Source organism: Mastomys coucha, unplaced genomic scaffold (assembly GCF_008632895.1).
Source record: "Mastomys coucha isolate ucsf_1 unplaced genomic scaffold, UCSF_Mcou_1 pScaffold8, whole genome shotgun sequence".
Lineage (NCBI taxonomy): Eukaryota > Metazoa > Chordata > Mammalia > Rodentia > Muridae > Mastomys > Mastomys coucha.
The window spans coordinates 44,468,803-44,485,696 of NW_022196914.1; the positions used below are offsets into that span (position 1 = coordinate 44,468,803).

General features: G+C 38.5%; 1 protein-coding gene across 19 annotated transcripts in view; it reads left to right on the plus strand.

The window, feature by feature from the left end:
- Mef2c (myocyte enhancer factor 2C) overlaps positions 1-12,487 on the plus strand; it is a 163,965-nt gene extending 151,478 nt beyond the window's left edge. For 7 of the 19 annotated variants that reach the window (XM_031359828.1, XM_031359826.1, XM_031359829.1 and 4 more), the window contains 4 exons: positions 342-365; positions 1,251-1,380; positions 2,107-2,242; positions 7,724-12,487. In XM_031359828.1, coding sequence (XP_031215688.1) covers positions 342-365; positions 1,251-1,380; positions 2,107-2,242; positions 7,724-8,045 — 612 coding nt within the window. In that variant the 3' untranslated portion in view covers positions 8,046-12,487. The remainder of the gene's footprint in view (positions 1-341; positions 366-1,250; positions 1,381-2,106; positions 2,243-7,723) is intronic. The other 12 variants (XM_031359842.1, XM_031359841.1, XM_031359839.1 and 9 more) reach the window with 3 other exon arrangements.
- Positions 12,488-16,894: the final 4,407 nt, after the last annotated feature.

Sequence of the window (16,894 nt, forward strand, 5' to 3'; positions counted from 1 at the left end):
CATCAGTTGTGACGCCCTTTCCCTCCAGCAAGTAGGGTTTAAAGTACAGTCCTATTATCTTTTTATCAAAATACAGTACACAACAGGAAACAGGGAGACACTGACCTGTGCTACAAACCAGATAGACCGTCTTCAGGTTTGAGACAAGGAACACCTCACTAAGGGAAACAAAGGATGTCTTTGTTAAGGAGTTGTCTTTGGCATCCAGTTTGCCAAGCTGTTTAAACTGTTGTGTCTGTCTATCAGAAGATGCCTCTCCTTTTGCTGAAAAAATTTTCACAGTTATAAATATTTACAGACACTAATTAATAAACTCCTTCCCTCCTTCCCCATGCTGTCAGTCTGAGGATGTGGACCTGCTGTTGGTAAGTGGGAAGGAGGTGTCCCTCAAAGGGCATGCTGGGGAAGATAACAAAACTACCTCATTGAAAGGTGCTAGCTGGGACCAAACAGGAAGATTTTAAAAGTTACCTCACTGAATGAGGGTAGTGATTATACCTAAACACCATTAATTTCTAGAATTATTGACAGCCTGTGAAAAAGCATATCTGGGTTTTATGGGCCTTTTCCCCTGTCCCCACCTTTTAACTAGAGGCCATGTTTTAAATAAGACTGAACTTACTCTAAAATCTAAACACAATACTGCATCTTTAGTTGTTAAACAGTAAAATGCTTATTTCAAGATTTAAAATACCGTTATTTTGAGCGTATGCATCTTTTACCTCCTGGCTATTAGGAGTTAAATACTGGCATTAGCTACTTTGCCATCCTTTAGCAAGAAAGTTTCAAAGCAGAAGGAAGTAGTCATAGCGCCACCTGCTGGTCATAGTGTAGCATGAACTATATCTGTCAGCTCTGCTGTACATAGAACTGATCATAAAACCCACCATGGTTGATTTTAATTTTTTTTTAATTTGCATTTGAATAAAAACTGAAACAATAGCAGTACAGTATACATATTTCATCAGTTCTCAACATAGTCTGTTTTTACACATAATAAAGCTATGGTACTTGTTACTAGTTCAGTTGCCTAGGAGATACTGATGTAATGGGTTACTATGGCAACAGCTGGTCTCTTGAAGGATTGTAAATGATAGGGTTGGCAGAGTTCATAGAGACACATGTTAAATGATTAATTTCATGAGCTTTGTACCAACTTATTTCTTTATGTGAAAAACTAGTAGTGAGACCTAATATTTTTAACTTTTTAAAATCTGCCACCAATAATGTTCTTTTATTTACTTTAAAAGAATCAAAGGATAAATAACTCCCAGTCGGCTCAATCATTGGCTACCCCAGTGGTTTCCGTAGCAACTCCTACTTTACCAGGACAAGGAATGGGAGGATATCCATCAGCCATTTCAACAACATATGGTACTGGTGAGTAGTTTTGCTATGTGCAAATATTACAGTAAACATTTTAAAAAGCATATTTTAAAAGTTATTTTTTTTTGCCCCGTTGGGAGCTCATGCAGTGCCTGTGTCCAGAACGCACAGTACCAGCACCTCTGTCTTTTGTAGTGCTCCTTTTTAAGTGCTGGGAAGTTTTCTTTACCCAAATAGAATTCAATATTTCAAGGAAACTGAGCTACTATATATATTTTTTTTTTTTTTCGAGACATGGTTTCTCTGTGTAGCTCTCTGGCTGTCCTGGAACTCACTCTCTAGACCAGGCTGGCCTTGAACTCAGAAATCTGCCTGTCTCTGCTTCCCAAGTGCTGGGATAAAAGGCATGTGCCACCAGTGCTTGGCTAGCTACTATCTTTTTAATGTAGGAGAAAGCTCGCTTTCTTGAAGATTTTTAATTTAAAACTTAATTCTAGACTACAGGATATGTAGACACCTTAAACTCTTAAAGTTAGTATAATACACTAACATTGCAGGATCTATTATTTCGTTGGATCTGTTGTGACGTTCTTACTCGGACAGATAATATTTTTTTCTTTTTAAATTCAAATTATCCCTGGTGTTTTATTTCCTTCTTTTCCCAAATTGAAAACTTTGATTCAAAGTATACTTTAGAGGTTGAAACTGTGTGATTTTGCTTACCATTTGACAGTCTCCTAATTAAGCGTCTCTCCTTGCCGCCCCTTCGCTCCTATCTAGAGTACTCTCTGAGTAGCGCGGATCTGTCATCTCTGTCTGGCTTCAACACTGCCAGTGCGCTCCACCTCGGCTCCGTAACTGGCTGGCAGCAGCAACACCTACATAACATGCCGCCATCTGCCCTCAGTCAGTTGGGGTAAGCAATAGTTATGACTTTCATATCATAACCAGAGACTGTATCTTTTACATGAAAAAGGCCTGTCTTCAACAAGGCACTTTCATGTCCATTAAAGGACATAACATCTGATTGCCAGGAAAGCCCCTTTCCTGTCACATATTTCAAGTAGCTCAAATATCCCTTCGCATGTTTTTCTTTTGGTGAAGGGCAAGTGCTAATGGGTAGGCACAATTGTTATAGCCTTTCCTTAATGCTCGAAGGTTTGTTTCCTCCTCTGTCAGCAGTGGAGGTTTGGGTTAGATTTCTGAAGTTTTTATGGAAAATTTGAAGGTATTTATAGTTGTAATTTTTTATATTTTTTGAGCTGAGGTTCTCATTTAGCCCAAACTACATAATTTCCTCTAATGTGAACCTACTGTTCATAGAATCAACTCTTGAATTTCTATACAGGCTTTAAATATGTCTAACATATATAATAGCATAGTTGTCTAATTATATCCATTGTGCTAAAATATATGCACAAATACTAATTAGCGCATGCAATACTAATTACTGAATACTGGGCATAAAAATAACTTTTGTTGTTTTCTGGTCAAAGTATGTATCTTTCTGCCCCCTTGTGGTCGCTTTGAGGTATATCTTTGTCATAGATGACTTCTGTCATTTATATATTAGAGAAGTTCTCAAAAATGCCCTGAATCCACAATTTTCGTATAAGAGTTAAACCAGACACCTTACTTTAATTTGAACTAATAATTCCAGAACTCAGTTAATCTTCAAAAGAAAATGGGGTATAACTAGTTAAAGATAAATTGTCATATTTTAGAAACATCCTACATACCCACCCCACTTTCAGTTTTCTACTAAGCCATTTTAGATACCAATTAGTAATATTAACTAACTAATCTTGTATCTGTATGCCTATGGAAGTAGTGATACAAATAAGGATCACGTGAAGTTCTTGCCCCTGCTTGTCTCCTCTCCCCCACTGTACATCACTTGGTATGGATAAAGCATAGATCAGAGTTCTGAGCTACCATTCAATAGTCACCACTTGCTATGGCCATCCCACTGACTAGTCACTGTCATGGAAAATCTAGCCTTCTGTGTGCACAGTAAAGTAAATGCACATTGCATTATGGCTCTGCTTTCTTGAAAGAATGTTGACATTAAAGATGTATGAAGGTTTTCAACATTTTTTACATTTTACATTTTTTTACAATGAGTTTCTCTTTTTAAGACATTTAAATTTTCCCTCCAGTGCTAATTATGTAAGTAGATTCTGGTTGCAATAACCTTTTTCTAGAAATTGCCACTAAGTACATCATACCATCTACACGAGTTTATATACATACTCACAACATTATACTGGCCTACTTGTCAATAATAAAAGGAATTGTTCATTTCTCATCTCTCACAAAATTCATCTATCATAGCACTAAATTCCACCACCCTGAAAGATATCATCCATGTCACAAAGCCCTATAATGACCAGCCAGATGGCTCATGGGCTAAAGGTGCTTGCTATCAAACCTCACTTAACAACATGACAACCTCGCTGAGTAGATTGCTGGGAGCCTCATGGTCGTGGAAAAGGGTCAGCTACTATAGGTGCTCATGTGCCCTCACATACACAGAATAAAACAAATACACGATAACAACTTAAGTCACACCATCTCATTAGAATGCCACTTTTCTTTTGCTGGTAACAACAGATCATATTTAGTTATGAGGTTATACACATATTTGTTATTTTGACCATACCCACAATTTAAAAACCTAGCACATGGAGAAAACATAATTTCTACTAGGCTTAAATGAAAAGGCAGTAAGTGGAGCCGCCAGACTAGAAGAAACCAAAGTTGAAGCAGCAGAGGACTCCATCCCTACCATTTCTTTCAGAACCAATCCTCATGTGCATAGTTTGAGCTTAGTGTATGATGTGCACTTGCTCTTAATCATGTCCCTATACCTCAGAGTGAAAGCATGACCCAGTCTGTATGTCTTCACTGTCAACACTACCCAGCTTCTCTGTCACCGTGCACACTCTCCCTAGTTTTCTCTCACGGTGGCTTCTTGAAAGATGTCTTCAGACAAACTGTCTCGTCTCCTTACAAACTGTTTTGCAGAAAACCCCAAGTTCTAATGTTTCTGTAAAATAGAACAACCCTTGACTTTTAGGTGCTTTTTGATTGCTGTCTAGAAAAGGACAACCTGCTTTCTGGACAATGTTTTCCAGAAAGGGACAACATTTGTTGTTGTTGTTGTTGTTGTTGTTGAAGATGATGACAGGACTCAATCCATACTGAGAAGGGAGTTGCAGAGTGGAGGGGAGATTGAATACTACTCTTAAAGGTTAGGCTCAAGGACTGGGTGTGGTCCCAAGTTAGTGCCTTCTGTAGTAAGTACCAGGCCAGCCAGGACTGCACTGCCTGGACGTCTCAGCAACTGAAGGGTTTACTAGTCGAGCAGAAGACTCAGCAGCCATGTCAGGTGGCTCACAAATGTCTGTAACTCTAGCTCCAGAGAATCCAACACCCTCTCCTGACCTCCTCAGGCACCTGTACACATATGCCCACATAAGAAAAAGCAAATAAATCTTTAAAAAAAGAAAAGAAAAGAAAAGAAAGAAAAAGAAAAAAGAATTAGGCTGAATTGAGTGCTATATGCACACCTATCATCCCAGCACTTAGGAGGCTGAGACAGGAGGATTAAACATTTGAGGCCAGGCTGGGATATGTAATGAGACTCTTGCCTCATAGGAGGGGAAAGATAAATAGAGTAAGAAAACCTGATTTTATTGGAATGCAGAGTGATAGGAACTTAAATAATACTATCCACATTTTATCTCTGAGGAATTTGAAGGAAGGATAGCTTTCACAGCTTAAAAATCCTGTATAGTGGATTCGGAGTAGCTCAGAGGACATGACAAGGTACCCACATGCCTGACCCCACCCCCTCCTCCTTCCTCTTTCTCAATCACTCACACCTGTAGTCTCACAATTATCTACAGCTATATTTTGTTCCCAAGAGCAAACTAGCATATGTACAGTTAAGTGATATTAACACAGCCTTCTCTTGATAAGAAAGTCCCTCAGGTAGCAGAGATTAGCCAGTCTGTGTTGTGGCCTGTGCTAAAGTGACATGAAGCTGAGCTGCGGACACCACACAGAGCTCTGTGCTGCGGACTTAGTGCCGACAGCTCCCCGCTCACAATAAGCTTGTATACAAGTGTACTGTCAAGTGAAGTTCCACCACCAGATAAGTTGTTTCAGTCATGGAAAAGAATTACCAACAAATAAATACTCCATCTTTTGTGGGGAACAAGAGGCAGTAAAACTTCTGCAGGACCATTGATGTTGGGAACTGGAACAAATAAAAGGATAATTCATGTTTCTGATGACATTAAAAGGCACAGTGTATTGTTCTTACTACTTTTAAGTTAACTTATATAGACGAGCTAACTATGTAACCCAACTCACGAAATTTTTAGAAGTTTCCCATTCTATTGTATTTAGAGAAATAGAAGCTAAATGTCAAAGAATGGAGAAAAGTATTGATACGCTGTGTCATTTCCAGGCCCCTAATTGGCATTTATTATTGAGCTCTTGTATGATCCACAGCAGACGTACTTAATTAAATGTTAGCGAAATGGTTTTTCTTACCCAGAGCCAGGAAAACTCTTTCTTCCTGAAATCAAAAGAGGATTTCCTCAAACATCAAAATGAATCATTAAGTAACTTTGAACTGGTATGAGATAGTCCACCATTATGAAGCCTTTGAAATACAGGTGTTTTCCTGCTCCCCCCCCATCTTAATATAATCTTGATTTAAGGACAGTTTAATTAAAAGTCTTAGAAAATCAGAGAACTAATATAGACTAAAATGAGAAGCTTCAAATAAGTAGTTCCATGGATAAACAGAAATTGAAAACCATGTGCACTGGGATTGGCATTTATATCTGAGCTCAGGCTGCCTAAAATCGAAGGGCTCATTAAAGCAGCAAAGAGCCCCCCTTTATAATGTCCCCCATGTTAGCTCATCTACTAATAAGGGGAAAGTCATTCCTTGCCAGTAGGTGGTGCTTTTGTATAAAACATTACTCAAAGATAACTTCATTTCTGACTAATTTTCTATCTCTGTACATCTTCACCCTGTGTCACATCTCCCAAAAGGCCAGACCGAAGTTATTCCACTGTTGTCTCTGAAATACACTCGCCTTGTCTCGCTGTTCAGAAAGACACTTGCCCACATCTAGTTCTCTCCGTTAGAGAGCAGCATAATTGCATACATTAATAGGTAGGCTTGCTTTCTTTTGTTTAAACCCAGTGTCTCTGTATATATAATTATTTTCTGTGAATAACCCAGAGTTAAAGTGATTGCAGTACTTTCTTGACAGTATAGTTGGATCATATTGACTCTGGATGTGCATGTCAGTGCGATTAGGAAGTAAGAACAAAACAAAACAAAACAAGCAAGCAAAAATCTTAACACTGATGACAGCCGATTGAGCACAGTTCACCCTGATCACAGTCACTGATCTCCAATCCACACTTAATGGCTTAAAGCTTTTCTCTTAGTCTAACAATTGTCCAGTGTTCCCAGAAGGCACTCTAATTCAGAGGGATCAGAGCCACAGTAAGGGCACACTCCATCCTTCTTTCCCACACTCTTTCCTTCATGAACAACAGATTCACCTGCTAATATTAGTTATAAATAAGAGAAGTGCTACCTTAAATACCCATTGGTACTGCTGCTCAGCCATGCGAAGATTAAAGGAATTGTCAACTACAGACAGGATTTTCATCCCATATAGCTGCAAATGATAGAGAAAGTCCAGCTAGGTATCAGTTTTAGTGAGATGATTTTAAACCAGTTTTTAAGTTTTCTGCAGATAATATTCAGTCCTCCCCCCTCCTTATACCTCCCAAGCTTTTCATCAGTTATATATAATTATTCAGTGTTTGATGTGTTCTGTTCACTTGAGATTCAAACTATTCACTTTCCCTTAATAGTATATATCTCCATTTATATGGGCATATCAGTTGAAGGGAGAGAAATTTTCTAACAATAACAAGTTTTTAAAAATAATGTCAAGCACAGCCGTTGGTTAAACAACAGAGTCCCATTCAAAATCAAACACCGTCTCCCAAGGTTCAGAAAATTAAAGATTGGAAATAGTGTAGGGGAAAATTCCATGAACACAGAATGACTGTTATACCATGTCTTTATCCTTTATGAAAAGGTAATCTATACAGTTACAGAGTCTCTTAGGAGTGGAGATGATGCCTGAGGCCTGGGCCAGTTAAATAGTGTATTTACCACCAGGCACAGACATTCTCCATGGCTCTAGGCTGTGCCTCCTCTCTGTGCCTAGCTGCACTCACGCTGGGCATGCACTAGAGTCTATGCAAGTCTTTAAGCTGATGTGTTTGTAATGTGAGTTCCGGGGCCTGCAGGCCTCCTCCATCTGTAACTGGGTTTCCTTTCCTCCTACAGAGCTTGCACTAGCACTCATTTATCTCAGAGTTCAAATCTCTCCCTGCCTTCTACTCAAAGCCTCAACATCAAGTCAGAACCTGTTTCTCCTCCTAGAGACCGTACCACCACCCCTTCGAGATACCCACAACACACGCGCCACGAGGCGGGGAGATCTCCTGTTGACAGCTTGAGCAGCTGTAGCAGTTCCTACGATGGGAGCGACCGGGAGGATCACCGGAACGAATTCCACTCCCCCATTGGACTCACCAGACCTTCGCCGGACGAAAGGGAAAGTCCCTCAGTCAAGCGCATGCGACTCTCTGAAGGATGGGCAACATGATCACATTATTACTTAATAGTTTTTTTTTTTCTTGCAGTGTGTGTGTGTGCTATACCTTAATGGGGAAGGGGGGTCGATATGCATTATATGTGCCGTGTGTGGAAAAAAAAAAAAAAGTCAGGTACTCTGTTTTGTAAAAGTACTTTTAAATTGCCTCAGTGATACAGTATAAAGATAAACAGAAATGCTGAGATACGCTTAGCACTTGAGTTGTACAACAGAACACTTGTACAAAATAGATTTTAAGGCTAACTTCTTTTCACTGTTGTGACCCTTTGCAAAATGTATGTTACAATAGATAGTGTCATGTTGCAGGTTCAACGTTATTTACATGTAAATAGACAAAAGGAAACATTTGCCAAAAGCGGCAGATCTTTACTGAAAGAGAGAGCAGCTGTTATGCAACATATAGAAAAAATGTATAGAAGTTTGGACAGACCCGGCAAGGGGTGGCCACTGGTAAATGTTAGGAACATGCCGGTCACCTAACATCCGAGCATGCTCACAAACCTGCAGGCATAGCATTGGCGTATGGCACTCATTCAAAAGGATCAGAAACCATTCAAAGAGGACCATACCTACTTTAAAAGAAAAGAAAAGGGAAAAAAAAAGTGTGGCGTTTGAGAGCTAACGTATTTAATTAAATAAATAAATCTGGGTCTGCATCTCTTATTAAATAAAAATATAAAAATATGTACATTACATTTTGCTTATTTTCATATAAAAGGTAAGAAAGAGTTTGCAAAGCATTTGTGGCTTTTTGTAGTTTACTTAAGCCAAAATGTGTTTTTTCCCCTCAATAGCTTCGCTAATATTTTAAACAGTCCTATAAAAACCTACAAAGGACTTTTTGTATAGAAAGCACTACCCTAAGCCATGAGGAACTCCATGCTTTGCTAACCAAGATAACTGTTTTCTCTTTGTAGAAGTTTTGTTTTTGAAATGTGTATTTCTAATTATATAAAATATTAAGAATCTTTTAAAAATCTGTGAAATTAACATGCTTGTGTATAGCTTTCTAATATATATAATATTATGGTAATGGCAGAAGTTTTGTTTTCTTAATAGCGGGAGGGGGGTATATTTGTGCAGTTGCACATTTGAGTAACTATTTTCTTTCTCATTTCTTTTACTCTGCATACATTTTATAAATTCAAGGTCAGCTGTCAAAAGGATAAGCTGTGGGGTTAGAACATATTACATTGCAACATCCTAAATTGCTTTTAAAATGTCAGCAAACTATTGGGTCAACTGACATCCATTGTATATACTAATTGGTTTCTTTCAAACTATTTTTGGTTTTTTTTGGTTTGTTTTGTTGGTTTCTTTTCATTTTATCAAAAGCAGGGCCCCTTTCAGATCTCTCCATTTCACCACGCATCTTGGAATTCTGTAAGTTCGTATCCTAACTTGCCCATATTCTAAATTTACATAGTTCATTTTCAGCCTTGAATTTGATGTTTCTTAGAAATATGCCCAGAGTAAGAAGCTGTGTTGGAGCCCTACACCTGGTAGGGCCCTGCACCTGGGCCCTAGAATCAACTGATGTGCTTTACTTGATAAGTTACAGAGTTCTGTAGGAGAACAATGTGAAAGACTGGGTGCTTGAGAGGAAGGAAACCGTGAAAGGATAGTTACTTGGTGTCCACCTTCATGATATTAACTGACCCGTAACAATTTTGTCAGCAGTACAGGACTATTGAACACCCTGCTGTGTCAGGACCCCCAAATGTCACTTCTGCATAAAGCATGTATGTCACCTATTTTTTTCTTCAATAAAGAAATTTAACAGACATTTCAAGAAATCCCATTTTAAAAAACCTTTCTCTATGTCCCCCTTTTTTTTAAATTTTCAAGATAATCTAACTCTTGTCTAATATTCATGTGTAAAGGTTTAATTTTCAGACCCCTTAAAAAGTGAGTGCCATAAGAGTCAATATAGAGTGTTGAAGTGAGATTTCAGGCTAGGAATGATTCCCTTCTCTTGGAATGTGAAGATCTGTCGATTCATCCTGTCGTTAAACTGACATACAGAACAAAGAATGCGGCAACATCAGTTCTGCTAGGTCACGTGTAGGATGTGCTTATCCAGTTTTTTTCCCTTTTACCTGCATAGTTGCTACATGTTTCTCACTGTAAAAGGCTGCCGCTGGGTGGCAGAAGCCAAAAGACCTTATTAACGAGGCTATATTTTTCTTAACTTGATCTGCAATCCAGAATTAGACCACAATGCACCTTTGGTTGTATCCGTATAGGATGCTAGCCTGCCTTGTAGTAATGTTTTATATACTAAAAACAAAATAAAGACATCAACCATTTCATATATATTCTACTACTAAAGGTATCCATGGAACATGAAGACTAGTATTTATGCAGACGCAAAACAGGAAATCGTCCTTACAAACATGCTTACCTGCACACCTGTTTGCATGATCATGTGTACACTCAAACTTGCACATAAAGTGAAAAAGAAAGTCCGCCATTATTTCACTCCAGACTTGATGCCATCCTGAGAATTCATGTTTATAACTAAATGTGTGTTAAATATGCAAGCATATCACAAACGTTCCTTGTCCTTTCAAAGTGCATTTGTTCATCAAGATCAATAGAATCTTACCAGTGGGTGGGAAAGGGTCATATAAAAATATGAAGAAATAGCCATATTAAATTTTTACCTGCCATTTGCCTCCGCAACAAAGGGAGTGTAAGTTTCTAATGCTAAAGCTGGAGTGAGCTCATGTGCCAGCAGAAGCCTCCTCTATTTATAGCAGTTCTGACAATAGATTTTTTTTTTTTTTTTTTTACAAATCAAGAACAAATTCACTTGAAAAATGGATGCCAGTCACTTCATTCCCACTACTGCACTCAAAGCAGTAGCAGATAGTGAAGAGATAACCTGAGACTTGTAGAGATGATTTAATGAGAAGCACAATTTTTATTGTGACCAGTCACATTCTGTAAACAGGCACTGTCTGTCTTTGCCCTTGCCTTTCCTGTAATTCACCATTTACTGTATTTACAAATCTAGTATGGATTTTAATCACACAAAGTTCTTTGTATCCAGAAGTCTGGGGCAGAGCTCTGGGGGGATTATTATTTTATATTACCTGGCCTAGAGTAGTATATTCTACAACATTCATCATTGCAAGTAGGAGGACCGTAAGTGACATTTTACATGGCTGCAAGTATTGTTATACCGAATCCTATTTTAAAAGAGTTTTGGTAACAGGGAGCTGAGGAATGCTGGTAATGGCCAGGTGAAAGGCACACAGCCTGAGTCGTGTGCGCACTACAGCCCGAGCAAGCCATGCAGCCTGCGGATTGTGTGCACTGATGTGTGGAGGCTGTTGATTTCAACCTTTTTTAAAATTGTGATTTTTAGTAAAATTGTTTATTTTTTCCCAAAGGTGGAATTTAATGTTTTGTAATGATGAATATGAAAATGCCTGTCATCTTTAGATCATTTAAAGGTTAACTAACGTGAGAATTTCAAAACAAATTCCTATACATTTTTAAAAAGCATGTCTGCCCTCTCTCACTTCTATGTATTTGTTTTTTTGACACACTCACCCTTTTCGAGATAGCATTTGCTCCCTTGATCCCCCCTTTTTTTGTCCCTTCAGAGAGTAAATGCTTTGTATTTCTTTCTTTTAAAATTTTACTTTAAAGAAGAAGCCACTTGAACCTTCAATAAAGGCTGTTGCCTAAGCATGGCGTACTTCATCTGTTCTCGCCTCTGCCATCTGCTACGGTGTCGTCAGTTGTATGGCGTTAATTTCCTGCCACTACAGATCTTTTGAAGATTGCTTGAATGCTGGTGTCTGTTAGAATGCTTCAGACTACAGATGTAATTAAAGGCTTTTCTTACTATGTTTTAACCAAAGATGTGGAGCAATCCAAGCCACATATCTACTGCATTAAATTTATCCATTTTGGTTATTCATAATCGGGTATTGCATTTTGCCTTCCCTGTTCATACCTCAAATTGATTGATACCTCAATTTAATTCAGAGAGGTTGGCTAAGTGATGGATTCTGCTTTGGATGCAGCAGTGTACTCTTGGAGTAAGCAGACAAGGGTCACTGCATGCATGGAGCTTGGATTGCTTCAGATGTTTTGCCGTATTACTTTTCTTCCTTTTCCTTTTCTGGGGACTTGTTTCCATTCAATGACAATAATTAAAATAGCTTGTAAATGAGGGCATACAAGCATTTGCAACAAGTATTCAAATAGAGGCTCACAGCGGCATAAGCTGGACTTTGTCGCCACTAGATGACAAGATGGTATACCTAAGCTAACCACACGTGTGTATCTCAAGGGACTTAAATTCAGCTGTCTGTAGTGAATTCAAGTGGGAAATTTTCAAAAGTTTCTCCTGCTGGAAATAAGGTATAATTTGTATTTTGCAGACAATTCAGTAAAGTTACTGGCTTTCTTAGTGATACAGTGTCTGTGGTGCGTTTTTTTTTTAATTAATGTTTTGCTGTTTAAATTTATTCCACTTTATCATTTTTTTTAAAGCAGCTTTTCCCCCAAGTATAAATGAGCTTTCTCAGTTTTCAGCTCAAAATGTATGGAAAGATGTGTATGTGTGGGAAGGTGTGAATTGGGTAACAGTTCTTAAGATAACATAATATTCAGCCAGTGTGGGAAGTTGAAGCTTTTTACAGACTGGTTCAGCTTCTTTCTCAAAGTAGTTCCATGAAGATATTTGCTTGTCTGTTGACAGAACTTGCCAGGTTCTTCATGAAAAGCACTCCAGTGAAATAAATCATTGTTTTAACTAAAATGTATAGAAAGTGTTTTCAGAAGCCTTTCTTTTTAGTCAAAATGTATTTTTTAAAAAGTTGGAAACGGGCCAGAGAAATGGTTCAGCGGTTCCAGGGTTCCTGAGTTTGATTCCCAGCAACCACATGGTGGTTCATAACCATCTGTAATGGGATCTGATGCCCTCTTCTGGTGTGTCTGAAGACAGCTACAGTTACTCATATACATAAAATCAATCAATAAATAATAAGTCTTTTTTTTAAGTTGGAAACATAGGCCTATATCTAAATATTTGATATTTAAACAGCAGATTCATACATACATTGTTAAAACTAAACATTATATACATTACCAAAATCCAATTATAATTTCTAATATGAGGGTCCTTAAGAGATGTATATGAGCCAAACAGTGGTAGCACATGCCTTTCATCCCAGCACTTGGGAGGCAGAGGCAGTGGATTTCTGAGTTTGAGGCCAGCCTGGTCTACAGAGTGAGTTCCAGGACAGCCAGGAAACCCTGTCTCAAAAAAAAAAAAAAACAAAAACAAAAACAAAAAGAGAGAGAGAGAGAGAGAGAGAGAGAGAGAGAGAGAGATGAATATGAACTGATACAGAAACTAACAGGATGAAAAGGGTGATGATGCCAGGCAGTTAGACGATTCGGACTTTACATTAGCAATGATTCTTGGTCTGAAAAATGAAAGTACCTCGTGGAGACTGCACATGACTTCAAATGTATAATTGCTCTCTTTAATTGATTTCCAGCAAAGGTTTATTAAGCCATAGTTACCTATGACTTCTGTGGCAATTTGCAGGGTGCATGAGTGTGCATTCCCTGTTTCAGGAAACTCGTGCACTAATGAGAGGTTGAAAGTTGTCAGAAGCGTCTTCGGAGACTTTGGCCATCTTGAGAGTAAAGCCAAGCACAGGCCCAGAGTGTACAGACTTTAAAATCTGCTTGGCTAGCGCAACCGTGCCTTTCCTTTTGGAAGATGATCAGGGATAAGAAAGGCTCAAAAGGACCAAGCAAGCTGACTTGGTGACCATGGCCCTGCCCTGGGTTGACACTAGTTCTCAACTCTGACCTCCGTGGAACATCATAATGTTGTCAGTGACCTTGTGTTCTGTCCTCAAAGTGAAGAGGGACAGTAGAATATTTCTGTAAGCCAGAGACACATGGGCAAAGGGTTAATCCCTTTAATGGAAGATGCCTTTTGCTGCTTTTATGACAAGCACCACCACTTTTTCACATTGGGCTCTGCTGTTATGATGCTACTCCCGGGTAAGGAAACCTTCAGGAAAGAGCAGCAGATACGGAGACACTTGGGTGAAAGATCAGGATGCAAACACACAGGAACTGTAGTTCATTCTATTTCAATAAAGGGAAGCCACGAATAACAACAGAGATGAGAGATAGTAGTGGAAGAACTTGCTGAGCACTTGATTAGATCATAGCTCCAGATTTAAGAAACCAGTTAACTAGCGGTGTAGAGGTCTTTGCCTTTAAAGTCCAGCACTCCAACATAGAACCAACTGTAGTTTGGGGCCAGTCTGATCTACTTAGTTATTTCCAGGCTAGCCAGGGCTACACAGTAAGACCCTGTCTCAAGAAAAAAAAAAAAAAAAAAAAAAAAAAAAAAAAAAGAAAGAAAGAAACAATTAATTTATAAAAAACGAATTGTGAGAAATTACCAAATAGATTAATGGTGGGGTCCATGTTACATTAAGAATTATAAAAGTTTACAGTATTAAGCTTTAAATGATTAGGATCCTGATGATCTTGTAATCACAAATCGAGTCATTGTTTCATAAGACTATAGTTAATCCACATGTTAACTTTGGTTTCTATCCATTTCTATCCATGAGGATATTATAAGCAGAAGCTTAAACTCAGTTAATGTTGAAGATAATATTTTGGTTGTTACCAGCAGAGGTAATAGTGAAGCCATACCTGTGAGTGAGCTTGTCAAGGAGAAAGGAGAGGAATGAGAGAGCCTAGGAGAGGAAGTAGAACATACAAGATCTGCAGGGATGAAAATAAACAGTGAACACCTCAAGAATAAGCACTTCAACAAAAGAAAAACCGAGACTGCCAATGTCAGAAAGGAAGAAAGAAAATATTACACACACAGCAACTTCAAGGATTTTACTGGGACCACAAGGGAAGAAAGATAATAAGAAGCATTTCGCTTGCTGTGAGGAATAGCTAAGCAGCCATTTTGGCAAACTATTGAGGAAGATAAGAAGACCAAATGAGTTTATCTGGCAGGTATTACCAAATTTGAGGCAACAAATATGAATTAAACTCAAAAGTTTTAGTAGCTAAAGTAAAAGCTAGCTTGAATATCAGATGTGGTGGCATACATCCTTAATCCCAGCGCTCATAAGGCAGAAGCAGGTGGATCTATGTTAGTTCAATACTAGCCTGGTCTATATAGCAAATTCCAGCACAGTGTTATAAACAGAAACCTTGTTTTAAAAACAAAACGAAACAGAAAGGTAGCTTGAGTGACTAGCAATCTCAAGGACCAAAGGAAGGAAGGCTGTTTTACACACCAGACAGTGTCTAAGCAGTGTATATAGCATAGGAGACAGAAAAGAAGGCAAGCAGGAGCCATCCCCACCAATGGATAGAAGCTTGTACCATGTGCCCCAAAGCACAGATTGGATGTGATTTCTCTCTGTCAATGATTTGGGGTATCTTGGTTAAATACAATTATTAGTATTGTCCGTGGAATTTATTCAGCACAGAATATCTGAATTTTTACTTTGTGAATTTAAAATATCATTTTTTTCCAATTTCATTCAAAAATTACTGTGGCATTTTTTTTTTGTTTTTTTGTTTGTTTGTTTTTGTTTTTTTTTTTTACTGTGGCATTTTCTTATGGGTTATCCTTACAGAGGGATTTGTAATCCAGTATTTTTTTGTAGTAAAAGAATTGATAATCTCAAGTTCTCATACTGTATTTCTCAGGACTGTCTCTCTACTTCCTGAAATAAATATCTTCATCACCCAAAATGAGGCTACTCTTTAATCTTCCCATTACAGGTGCTTTCCTGGGCACCTTTGATTTAAGAAGTAAGGGTTAAGAAAAAGCATGAAAGTCATAGTTGGGGGCCTAACACATAGTTTCTGGTTGTGACACAGTCTTGGCCTCGAGGTCATTGTCAGTTCCATAACATCTGCAGACATGTCCCCCACAGCCCTGATGTGCCCATTCCTAGCAGCTAACTTTTGTCCTTGGCCAAATGGGGATGATGATAACTTTCATTGCAAACACCAGATTGAAAGGAAAGGAATGTTGAGGAGCAGAGAGACAACTCCCAGATAGATAGTAACTAGGAGAGAGCTTGTTCAGACCCTATGAAGTCATTGAGGGGCATAGGACCCTTGTCATATCCCGTGTCATATCCCTTCTACAAAAAGAAAACAAGACTGTCTTCACAGTTACAGTGGCAAGGGCAACCTTGGAAAGGAAAAGAGAAGCTGGTGGGTGGCAAGAAGATACTTACATGTACTAACTATTTTCTGTGCAATGGACCTGACCTGAATTTCCCTTGGCACACAGTTATACTGTGCAATATTCCCACACCAACTTTGCTCCTGACAGGTAAAGTCATACTAAGTTAATACAATCAGTTACTACATTTATTTCCTGTCACTGACTCACGTGGCTCACTCTGAAGCTCTAGTAAGGTCATGATAGGAGCTAATTACTATAAAGTTCAGGGTCTTTCCTCTTCCTATATATTGCTTAATTACCCTCCAAAGCCCAGTGGAGAGCATAGTTGGAATTTCCCTATGTGAATATAGTGTCCTCTTTTTATTTCCTCTTTTTATTTCCTTAAGGATACTACATTTACTCTACAAAGACAATTTGGTAGACCCCTGCTAGAGTGGTGCTCAAGATGTAATTCTTATGCTCATGGAGAAAGTCGTGCTGTGTAGGTAGTGTCCCAACCTGTTTTGCCACTGGTGCTAAATGCATCACACACACAAAATCATTACTAGAAGCAACCTTTTAGAAAGAAAATTACTTCCTTAAGCATTTGTTACATAAATATTCTATAAGTTTTGCT